The sequence below is a fragment of the Ambystoma mexicanum genome, chromosome 3p (genome assembly GCF_040938575.1).
Source record: "Ambystoma mexicanum isolate Mex_15411 chromosome 3p, UKY_AmexF1_1, whole genome shotgun sequence".
In the NCBI taxonomy this organism is placed as follows: Eukaryota; Metazoa; Chordata; class Amphibia; order Caudata; family Ambystomatidae; genus Ambystoma; species Ambystoma mexicanum.
The window spans coordinates 319,211,059-319,223,435 of record NC_090925.1 but is presented as its reverse complement, the minus strand read 5'-3'; the positions used below and the strand labels follow the sequence as shown (position 1 = coordinate 319,223,435).

Here is a 12,377-nt window from a genome sequence, read left to right as displayed (position 1 = left end):
GTCAGGTTGTCTGTCAGCTCAAAAGTGTCCACCGTTCTATGTCAAGAAAATAAACCTTACTTAGGTCCCTTACGCTAGAAACTAAAGAATAAGGTAGTACTGTTCCTGTCCCAGGAAAATGACTCCCTTCTCCTGGGTTAGGGTTCCAGCTTTATCCAAACAATTCCCAAATCTTAGAACAGTCTCGTGTCTCCACACGTTGTCGGGGGAATGACTCCCTTCCCTTGATGCTAATGTTCCAAACAATACTTTGATTCTTCCGGATCAGCCAGGAGAATGTCTCCCTTCTCCTGGTATCTTATCAGTACTTTACAACCAGGGGGATTGACTCCCTTCCCCTGGTCTTGCTTTTCCTTTGGCTTCACACCTACAATTCTAGGTTTAAGGAGGGTCCACTATCTGACTTCTCTTCTTTTAACTGGCCCACTTTCCTGCCAAGCACAACCACGCAGGTTTTGAATCTCCCGCGCCTAGTGCGCCGCACGCCTGCAGTCTTCTGCGGCTGCCTGAGACCAAGTGTTTAGTCCATTGTCAATCTTTATGAAGTGTCTCGGCCCATTGTACAAGTCCTTCATCTCTTTCACGGGGTTCCATCTACATTGTTCTGTGCGGCCAACTCTTCCCAGTTCTTGCATTACCTAGGTTCCTGTTCTTCATCTCAGTACTTTCAAGAACCTTGAGGAACTCTGCGGTATACCAGTACATAGGTCTACGGACTACTGTCTACAAAAAGGTGAGCAGTGGAAGGAGGGGCTATAGTATGGGGGGGGAAGGGGTGTTATAAGAGCTGTACCCCAGATGTTCATCCTCATCACCGGAGGAGGGAGTGCCTCCCCATGAGATCCTCCCGCATTATAACACCCCAACAGGGATTTTAGTGTAGCAGCCTCACCTCCCTGGCCTAATGGGAAAGGGACGACATCTAGTGAATCGTCACAGTCCCCAGGTGAGAATGGTTGCCAACTTTCCCTAATTCTGAATGGCAACACAAACGTTTTAAAAAGCTGAAACAGGTGCTCACTCATTAGGCTTTCTTCAGATTTTCAGGAAACCTCCATTGTCAATAAGATCTGCTAGAGAATTGAGGATGGGGCAAATAAAACAAACATGTAAGGGTGTGTGCGGGGTGGCAGGGTTAATTAACCCGTCTCTGAATTTTAAACCAGCAGCCCTTTCTGTTCAAGAAGCAGGGAAACCGGCATCAATGTGAAAAGGAGAGCCTGGGGAATGTGGCGAGAGCGCATTGCTACTGTGCGTTTGAACCACTGCACCACGATGTATACTTTCTTGCGGTCTAAACCGCACAACGCGCTACTCAGTTCCTGGATTCTCTTGGCCGAAGGGATGTGTAGATGAAAAGAATGTTTGAAGATGTGAAGGCAGGCGCTCTGTTACCAGTCTTTAGCTTCTCCTCCTAACACACATTTTCATGACTTCATCAATCTTCAGGGAGGCTGAGTTTCTTTGTTTTTTTCAGGCGGGTCTGCATTTCTGTTTCAGGTGTGACAAGTTAATTAGCTCTGAGGATTCTGGTACTTGTATTTTTCTCACTTGATTTTGCTGCCAGGTGACTGGAAACAACTCCCTCCATAGCACAAATCTTCCCCTTGATGGGGGGAGGGGGAAAGCCATGGTTGTGGCTCTCCAATGTAAGGCATGATGGCCCTGCTGCACTGCCTTCTGAGCCCGGGACTCCTGGAACAATGTTTAAAGATGTGACGGCAGGCGCTCTGTTACCAGTCTTTAGCTTCTCCTCCTAACGCACGTTTTCATGACTTCATCAATCTACAGGGAGGCTGAGTTTCTTTGTTTTTTTCAGGTGGGTCTGCATTTCTGTTTCAGGTGTCCGGGCAGGTCTTAGTACTGGGGGTGCGAGCAGGCTGGATGCTTGGCTGTTCCCGCAGAGCACCGAAGAACTAACCTCCGTAGAGGATAATGTTAGGGCTTCCGAAGGAGCATGCATTCGCAGGACCAGATGGCTGGCCGGGCAATCTCTTGCACAGCGAACTGCGGGAATGGAACAAGGGGTGGGGGGATGGCTTTGGAACTATGGCAACGGATAACATAAGCCCCCTTCATCATTCTAGTTTAAGTGATTTGGGCTAATTGCCCGTCTTGAGCAGAAACACCCCCTTTTGGCAAGCTAAGAAATGACAACGGCATCTGCGCTGCAGGCAGGCATCTGCCAGAGGACGTGCTCATCCCTGCCCATAAAGGGGCAAAGGCTGCAGGAAAGGCTTAAGATTTTGCACACAGATTAAATAGGATCTTATTTTATTAAGGATATGTTAGACTTTTAGTGCTACGGAATTAAAAGTGTAATTGCAATATTGTGAAATTGTCCCTTCTATGTTCTTTTATGTCATTATGTGTTGTATAAAGAGCCTTAATTGTCTGCAGTATACTAAAAACATTTAACACCAATTATGACCTCATCACAAACGGGCCCCAGTGCATCCGCAAAGAAAAGCAAGGCGAAATGGCAAGGGTGCAAACCGTGCAGACCTCCGGCTGCCACTTGCACAAAAGGGTGGCCGACATGATGAGGTGCCCTCACCCCAGCCAGGAGCTGCAAGCCAGTAAACGCTGGTCTACGGTCTTCTCAAAATGCATATTTCAAAATACGGATACAAATATTGGCACAAATTGCCCATTAAGTGGCTATCACTATCACTACACAACGACTAAAACACACCTAGGCAGGGAAACAGAGCTAGCCTCCGCCCCTCATAACAGGCATCCAATATGGGGGCTTATGTAGTCAAAAGGAGGGAGGTGGTAGTTGGTGGGCCTGGGGAGGCCACGCAGAGGGTACGGGAAAGAGGGATGCTGGTAGGGCCAGAGAGCAAGTGCAGAAACTGAAATGATCACTACAGAAAAGAAAGTCATCTATTCACTTTGGCAATGTTTGTCCAGCTGGTCATGCCCATAAAGTACCTTGTATTTTAAAAACGCGGGTGGTGAGGGTGGGCAGAGGCGGCAGGGTAGTAGGGAGACCCTGGGCGAGCAGACTTTGCAGAGGGAATAAGGGGGAAAGCAGAGGGGGCGCCGGAAGCACTTGGGAAACACACAGTTGAGCTGAAATCTCTCGCATGCTTCAGCTGCCACATTTGAGTAAACATCTATTTTACTGCATAATCACCGTGATGGGAGTTTAAGGTTACTTTACAAGTATTCTTCGCAGGGCAGTGGAGAGGGAAACTCGCTTTGCGATTCTGCGTAAACAGGATGTATTATTTTATACCCGAGGAAGAACAAGGCCTCATTAAGTCGGCCAACTTCAGCAAGTAAATGTAGGTCGCCAAAAGGAAACGGTCATTGTTTAGAACCACAGCTTTCATGGTGACGGTATGGCAGCCAGCGCGCACACCCTCTGAGTGCTGGACTGCCGGGTCCAAGCAAGCTATGCAAAGACAACCCCAGCGCCATGGGTGCAGGGGCACTGCCGAGGGGGCACCTAAGGAGAGGACGAGACCTCATTGCAAGTAGCTGCGGATAGTTCTAGCCAGTGCTGGAATGACCCACCAGGACTTTTCCGAATAGGCCTCGGGAGCGAGGGGGTATTGTGGGAGGAGGGGAGGGGGGGCATTTGCCTCTTTTCTTGCTCCAGCGAATGTGCTAGTGTCACGTCAAAGCCAACGGTCTGAACACTCCTTAAGTCAACCCCCGGGGTACAGTCGTGGGAACCTGTAATGCCCTAAGACAGTAGGCAGAGGCCTGCAAGAATGGAGAGGCCCGGGCTGCTGATATCTCTGTGCTGGGATAAAAACAAGCCAGAAATCGGCATGTGGCAGGCCGTAAAGGCTTTGGCAGACCTAGTCTTTACAGTTCATGACTCACCCATCAAGTCTACAATGTCTTCTAAACCGAGAAATGCCTGTACAAGCATGGCAGGAATTGGCTACAGGAAAGCCTCGCGAGAATGTGTTGGGGAGGGCGAACTTCTGGGCGAAAAGGCAAAAAATATGCTGTGATCAAAGAATGAAATGGGAAGAAAATAAAAAATCTGTTCCCCACTTGCTCTTTGAAACATAATAAATAATCAATCAATCAATCTAGGCAAGGAGGACTTTACACCCTAAATGAACAAACCCTTAGATACATTTCTGCAGCTCTTGGGTCAGTCACTTCCTTGGACAATACATGATAATAATAGTGCTATTTTCTGCTAATTATCTGGACTCCCGGATACCATCATCTTTCTCCGTGTTGCCCCTACTCCACATCGACCTTCAAGCTAGGTCGTTGGGAACGTACTGATGTTACATAGAGAAGGTGGCCTTTAACTGACTTATCCAAATGGGACCCTGGGGTCGGTGTCCCTGCTGCAGCAGGAATGCAAACATCCCCGTTTATGTGCATGGGGAACATTAGGGGGATTGGCATCTTAGTAGTGACCCTAGATGTCAGTCCCCTCCCTTATGTGGGTTCGCCCAGTTAGCCTCCCTTTCCAGGGGTCCCATGCACGTCCGAGGAAGAAGCCGGGTCTACACGAGTCGGATGTATTAAGTGGCACTCGAAATTGAATGGCTGACTTGGGTGTCCGGTCAAAGGGTCGACTACAAAAGGTCGAATGGTCAAAGGATCGACACCAAAGGACCGAAAACAAAAGGATCGAATTTTTTTTTTAATTACATTTTGGGGGGGGGGGGTTCATTTATGGAAAAAAAATGTGTTTTTTACCACAAAAAACAGGGATTGGGGGAACCCTCCCAAATTTTTTTTTTAAAAAACAAAACATTCGATCCTTTTCTTTGCAGTCCTTTGGTGTCGACCCTTTGACCATTCGATCCTTTAGTTGTCGATCCTATGACCTACAGACGCTGACTTGCAGTCAAACCCAGCAGTGTTCTGAACTGAAAGGGCTCACCCCTGTAACCATCACCCTCTTCTTGGACATGTCCTGTTTGCAACTCCGCTGGTTGCCAACATGTCCTGTTTGCAACCAGCTGAGCCAGACAGCAGAAGGCGACTGCCCTCTGCAACAGTAGACTTGACGACCAATGAACCCATGGGCCATCGTCTGCATCCTCTTAGTGGAGGAAATGTTAACTGTTGCAAATGAACGCCGCCGCACTGGTTCCACAGTCTGCAGATGGTGCAAGAACGTGCTGCATAGAGGGTTCAATGTGAATCACAGGCTACAAACTCCCTGGTTCCCCCCTCCTCCAGAGCAGCAGACTGCACCGTCAAATAGCAGCAAGAAGCAATTATTTGGTGGAGAAAGACAGGGAAGGTAATGAGACCTGAGCACATTCTCTCATTAGTCTGATGTTTTTAGCCCCTGACACATCCCTTGGAACAGTCAGTGTAAGGGGAAACGGATCTCACTAAGCAGACAAATCCTTGGGGTCATTAAAACCTATCAAACAGAAATCTGTACAACTACCTACAGGCGAGCACGGCGCCAACAGCAGCACCCTGCCCGCTCACGCTTGTCTTCTCAAGGGACCAGCAAGGGGCCTCGTCCTCAAAGCCAGGGACATGGATAACAAGATACTGTTGCATACAGTAAAGAACACTAATGAAGCTGCTATAGGCTTGGCCGTCTCGTCGACATGGCAACAACGGGTCCTTTCTGCAAAATGGTCAGCTATGTACTGTAAGCCACCTGACCTGCAGGGATGGGATTAAGAGCGCAAGGCATGAACAGGACACCACACTCATTCCTACAGTAGTTTCATAACCTACTGTGCAATTTTAAGAGATGTGGAAAGAATTAGGCAGTCTCGGCAAGCAATTTTGTGGCATTGGATGGTCTGCTTCCCAATGAGTAACACTATACTATACTCTTGTGAATCTCCTTAGGTCTCAGATCCCTGCTTCAAAGTGAACAGGGCAAGCACTTCTTCAGCAGTTTGATGTTCAATGACATGTGCTCCTGAATCTACAGAGCCCTCAAGTTTTCAGTGGCCATGCGCCAGAAGTCCATTCAGGTCTGTTTTTGCTTGGAATTCTGGGACTTTTTTTTCCTAAATTTCAAACAGCAAAGAAAATACCACGTGAAACTTGAAAGTTCGGAATCTACTGACTGATTTCTTGCTTTGAAGCATATAGAATTAAAAAATGTGAGTGTTCTGCACAAATATGAATTGTTCTAGTGACAGCCATACTGCTTCATCATGTTGCGCCGAGGTCAGCGGGGGTGAATGGTCCTTTTAAAAGTTGTCTGATGATCTAAATTTTAAAAATGGATAGTTTGAAATGGAAAAAGTAATTCGCCGATTGGAAAAAAAATTCTAACTTAATTCATGGTTGTAATATATTTTTTATCTTGAATTGTCAAAGAATATCAAAAATACTTTAATGTGACAAATATAGTGCAGCATAACACCAAAAAGGCACTTTTCCTAGAACAAATAGTCAGAGAGACAGAGAGACCTCAATCTGTGATTAAAGGTAGCCCAACTTTTTACTGTCCTTCAATTGTAACAAATACAGGACATTGCTCAGGTTCTGAGAGGTAAGGGACAGCGTATGTTCTTTAAGATTCAATAGAAGTGCCATAAAAGTCCTAGACTAAAAAGAAAAAGAAATATATTGTCTTAGGTTCAGTAACTACTAAATTCTTCATTATAAATTATTCTTAGACTTGGAGATTACCCCATTCTACAACATATATGTAAAGGACCTTGGCAAATACTCCATAGTGCAAGTCAGCTGATCTGAATTCATGTCTTCACACCCCTTTGGCAGTCAAGTTGAAAAAATACCACACCTTAATGGTTTTTTTAAACAAAATCCACAGAAGTGCATTTTTAGTAAGCCTTCCACACGCCTCCTGTACCGATTAACTTGCGGCATGTTTTCCACTTTCAGAGCCAATTTGTGGGCCATATCAAGAAGAGGGTTAGTATCTCCATACTTACTTTTACCACTCTACGGACAAGCTTGTTCGTGCAAGACTCCGCAAGAAGTAACATTCTTATGGCTTTTTCCATCCAATGAGAATTTTATTCAGATGAAAACGTATCAAAACAAGCCCTGTATTATGTTTTTGGGTTGCAAAACAGCCACAATTATTAGGCAATGGTCGAAAACGTCCACACTGAAGTGAAGATTGTTAATGAATTCAGATCAGCTGACTTGCGCTATGGAGTATTTACCAGGTTCCTTTACATACATGTTGTATAATGGGGTAATCTCCAAGTCTAAGAATAATTTAGAATGAAGAATTTAGTAGTTACTGAACCCAAGACAATTTATCTCCTTTTTGTTTTTACCCTAGGACGTTTATGGCACTTCTATTGAATCGTAAAGAACGTATGCTGTCCCTTACCTTTCAGTCCCTTTGGAATTTCCAGTATTTGTGTTAAATCTGAAGGACGGAAACATGTCGGGCTATTTTTAATCGCAGATTGATATATTTCTATACAAGTGTATGTCTGTCCCATGAACACCTGCTTCATTGTTCATCTTGGCCGACATATGACTATTTTTTGCCGCATTATTTTAATGTTGTATATTTGTCATATTAAAGTATTTTTGATATTATTTCTGACAATTGCGGAACTAGTCAATTTTTTCAGGATTGTGTTGTATGGAGATGGTCTGTTGGTTTATTCACTTGGTATAGGTCTTTCCCTTTAGTATGTTGTTCTAATTGTATCCCAGGTAATAGGAAAGTCCTAACAACCCTGCCTAAATCTTGGGTGCACCAATTGTATATTGAAGGTATATAGGCACACAATTTAGGTATTTAAAAAATGGCACTGTGTTGTACAGCCAGTTTCGGTCCTCACGTGCCTACTCACCCTGGTGCCCTCTGCATGCGAGAGTAGAAGTCTCACAATACACATGTTGCTATTGCAAATTTGTGCTCCTCATTCTCCTGAACTCCCAAAGGTCACTCCTTTGTAGACTTAGAATAGCAAAGGAAAAGCAGTGTGCATGTGGCACTACTGTGGCAGGGGAGAGAGCATGCACAATCGCTCTGTTATATTGCACACTCATGGTTCTCATGTATGCAACAGTTTCACCGCCCACTCGTCATATCCACTCATCCATTGCATGATATTTGCCTCTTATTTGAAAGACTAAGTGGAATCTGGCAGCATGCCAACACATGCCTCGTTTCTAGTGCTAGTTTAGGACACACTTTGGGAGCTGGGGGTGGGGAGATATCTTATCATTGTCTCACACTGATGCAGCAGCAATGACGTAGGATGGTCATGGAACATGCATGACGGCTCTAACCACGACACCTACCAATGTCTTGAAGCTCAACCCAGGCAACACCTCACCTTCCTCGCTCGCTCCGCCCCTTAACGCATGCGCACTTGCTTTCCAGAGAAGATCCACTGATGTCTTACCAGGGTGTGCCGCTTCATGTGCTCGCGCCGGGTGAACTTTTTGCCGCAGATCTCGCAGGGGTACGGCCTCTCGCCTGTGTGGGAGCGCATGTGCCTCTTCAGGATGCACTGGTGCATGGCGGAGAAGCTGCAGTACGGGCACCTGAACTTCTTCCGGATAACCGTGAACTCGTTGACTGGAAAACAAGAGCGGAAAGAAAGGTCACTGCTATTGCCACAATACACGTACAAACAACCACATCGACTGCAGTCACATACACAGCTCTGAAGAAAGGGTGCCTTTGCCTCCAACTGCGAAGTAAAGCCCGGTACTACCCCCCACTCTCACCTCCATGCATGACTAGGGTCGCCCTTGACAGGAAACACATTTTTATTTTGACGCGCAGGGTGCTGCGGCTGCTAAGGCCGGCCCTGGATACGCTCATAGGAGGTCTTGGACGCAATCTTCCTTGGCGTCCCAGGACTCCACCTCTCTTCGCACAAGACCTTGCTCTCGGAAAGGCCATTCAGAAAACAACTTAATTCTCCTTCCATGCAGCAAATTCACAGAAATGTACGCACCCCCTGCTCAACAGGGGGCTCAATGAGGACGATTAATGACTTGTTATAAAGCACCCCAGGATATGGCAACGCTGATGTGCTTTGCACTGAAAAAACATTGCGGCAAACACTGGCAATTTTTCGGCATGTACACCAAATGAATTAAAAATGGCTATGTCGATAATTTGTATCAATATTGCACCCCCTGGCTGAAAATGAGCCACCAGAGGGCGGTCTGCTTTATTTAAGAATGTGTGCGCTGTGCGTCACTCGAACAGTGGTGTTCCGTTCCGAGCACCCAATAGCAGAAAATAGAAAGTGATTCGACTTCCAGGATAAATGAAACCAAGTGCCATGGAGGTGAAATCCGAAAATGTACCAAATCTAGCAGCATTTCGAAAATGTTCTCCACGTTTGAAAATGACATCTAGCATTTTTTTTGTTGCGAATGTAAAATCAGTATAGGCTGAATGATTTGCTTACTGGTATTTCTTTAGCGCCTGGCCCTTGACACAGCCATAGCCCTAGCACACCTCTGACTGAGTGAAGACTTGGTATACATGTGTGGCATATGGTTCGTGACTTATGAGGAGGTGTTGATTGTGCTCAGGTACCAGGGCTGTTTCTAAGGGTGGGCAAACCAGGCAATGGCTATGGCCAAGGATGGGGCAAGGCGTGCAGCAGGGACAGCCCGTTCAATCTCCAACCTGGGAGAGCTGCCAGCCTTTGTTTTTTTTTCAACTTTATTTAATAATTTTTCCAAAAGTTACAATTGAAAAGCATACCAGTGAGAACAAGGTATAAGCAATTCCAGACATATCACTTCTCCAAAATACATACAAGAATCAACTCATAATTGCCATAAAATTCCCACCCCATGTCCTACATTAAAAAAACAACAAAATACAACACCAGACAGGACAAGACAAACACCCCCCACCTAAACCCCTAAATATGTTACACCTAAAGAACAAATCCTACACGTTATCCAAGCAAATTAAACGATCAACACATTTCCTCATAATCAGCCTCCCGAAAACGCCTAGAAGCCTGAGTCTTCTCATACCATGAAAGTGTACGCATGTCCGATAACCAGTTCTCATAATTCGTATTTTGTTCTAGATTTCCACACCGTCATTATTTGTTTTACCTCCATTAGTAAAGCCCTATCAATCCGGTCCGATGAATCCAATATTTCCTCACTTCTACTATCAAATGAGAGGAAGATGACAGACACAAAAGTTCGAGGAAATTATATATCTGCCACCAAATCAAGCCGATCCAAAACACCCTTCCAAAAATCTAACTCTACCACACACCAAAAGCATATGCAGATAAGTCCCTCTTGAGCTGATATATCCCGACACAAGTCTGTATCCATTAATCCCCTCCCATTCATCCTCACAGATGTCCAATAAATACATGCTAAAATTCGTTGATGATTATATCTCCGGTTCAGATCTACCTTGGCTCTCACCATCACCTTCCAAAGGTAATCCCACAATTCCTCAGACAGCTCAGTTCCCAATTTTGACACCCACTCCATTCGTAATCTATCCCAAGAACTCTGCATACATTCCTGTAGAGGCATCAATGTTATATACGTAGAGACCGAACCTGGAGGAGTAGTAAATAATTCACAAATTTGAGGTCTACAACTCAATGATCCACTCAACATCTGTAGTCTCTCTGCCAATAATTGTTCCAAAAGCCTATCTCCATCTCCCTGTTACACAATCCATAGCGATTAACTAAATCCTCAAATGAAACCATCCTGCCCTCCCTCCACACATCATCTATCTTCAAAATGCCCCCTTTCACCCAAGCCCTCCAATTAACCATTTTATTCTAAATCTGCAAACCCGGATTTAGCCAAAAAGATGCCAAATCATAAAAGAACGACTGTCCACACCCTTGAATCCACAAAACCAAAGCAGATTTCGAGGCCACCAAGGTTTTCAATCTTGACCCAGAATTAGGTAGCCTCCCATAAGAATAAAGACAATCTAGGGAAAACAGATGCAATTTCTCCCTCTCCATCAAAAGCCAATAAGGATCCAAGCCCCTTCTTTCCCTAAAATAATAAGAAGCCTTTTTTAGTAAGAATCCCTTATAATAATTCTCCAACACTGGATTGCCAAATCCCCCATCCTTGACTCCACGTATCATAATAAAACGAGGAGGTCTCGGCCTATTGCCCTTTCCCCACAATAAGTCCATAAAAAGCCTGTCAATACTCTTACGTAGCTTCTTAGTAAACTTCAGAGGAAAAGACTGAATATAATATAAGACCGTTGGCAGGAACATCATTTTTATGGCATTAACCTTAGCCCATATACTCAAAGTCAATCTAGCCCACCTCCGTATATACTTTATCAGTACTTCCTTCAGCTTGTCCACATTGTATTCCACCATTCTCCTAATGTCACACACTAGATGCATACCTAAATATTTCACCGAAACATCAGCCCACTGACAATTCCTATTCAATAATCTCCTATTTAGTGGGTTCAATATAAGCGGGAAAACCATTGTTTTTCCCCAATTTACCTTGTAACCAGACAATTCCCCCACTTCCTGTATATTTCTTAGTAGAGCCCCTCCCCCATCCGGATTTGTTCAAACCACCGTCAGGTCATCCGCATACGCCAATACTTTCACCTCTGCCAGCCTTTGTATTTTAACATTATTAACAGGCAGCAGCACTACATAGGCAAAAGCAGGGGACAGAAACATACCCCGCCCATAATCCATCTACCACAATGATGCATCCAATGGCTTAAAAGTCTGCTCAGTTTTTTAAAAGAGCTCACACTACCCAAATCAGTATCTCTGTGAAACAAAACATCCTTAAACTACCCAACAACCTTTGACAGTGCGATAGTTTCTGCATAACTCTGGCATGCAAGAATGAAGGATTGGGGATTGATGGTGGACTAAATAGGATTTTGTTTGCTGGCTTAATCAAAAGGACAAGAGCTTACCTGAAGGATGTTGTGGGGGCAGAGGTGGAAGACCGAAGTGAGTGGCCAAGGGAAGGCCTAATATACGAGTGTGGGACTGTGGTTTCACAAATACCCGAGTCAGCGAATTATAGAGGAATGGCTTTTATTTCTTGTTTTTTCCCCAAACAACAATTATCCTCATTAAAGTCTTTTTCCTTGCTTGGCCTTCCCATCAGCCATTCTTCCTTTGAATTCCTTTTGTTAGGTCTCTTCTCTTCTGGTCTGGTATGGATTTACTCAATATGCCCAAGTGAAGTGCTGCTCTTCCCACAACACCTCCTCCATCAAAGGCTGGCAAAAGAATGAATGAATTCCCAATTACTTCTTGTTCCTTTAAAACCCCTACCCTCTTCTGATTGGATAATGATTCAAGAAGTTCCCACCCTCTCCCAACATAGAAAAGAGCAGTTCCTGACCCTCTTTCCCGTTTCCAAACTGCCAATGTGGTTTGCTGTATGGCTTGTTTTGGTAAGTAAATGTTTCTCTGTATTCCTCTTTGTGTTGCAGGGTTTTTGTGTGA

At 44.9% G+C, this 12,377-nt stretch overlaps 1 protein-coding gene across 1 annotated transcript in view; it reads right to left on the bottom strand.

Moving 5' to 3' along the window:
- Positions 1-12,377, bottom strand: part of ZBTB46 (zinc finger and BTB domain containing 46) — a 402,659-nt gene that overhangs the window by 19,167 nt on the left and 371,115 nt on the right. Inside the window, exon 5 of the mRNA XM_069650876.1 lies at positions 8,313-8,488. Coding sequence (XP_069506977.1) covers positions 8,313-8,488 — 176 coding nt within the window. The remainder of the gene's footprint in view (positions 1-8,312; positions 8,489-12,377) is intronic.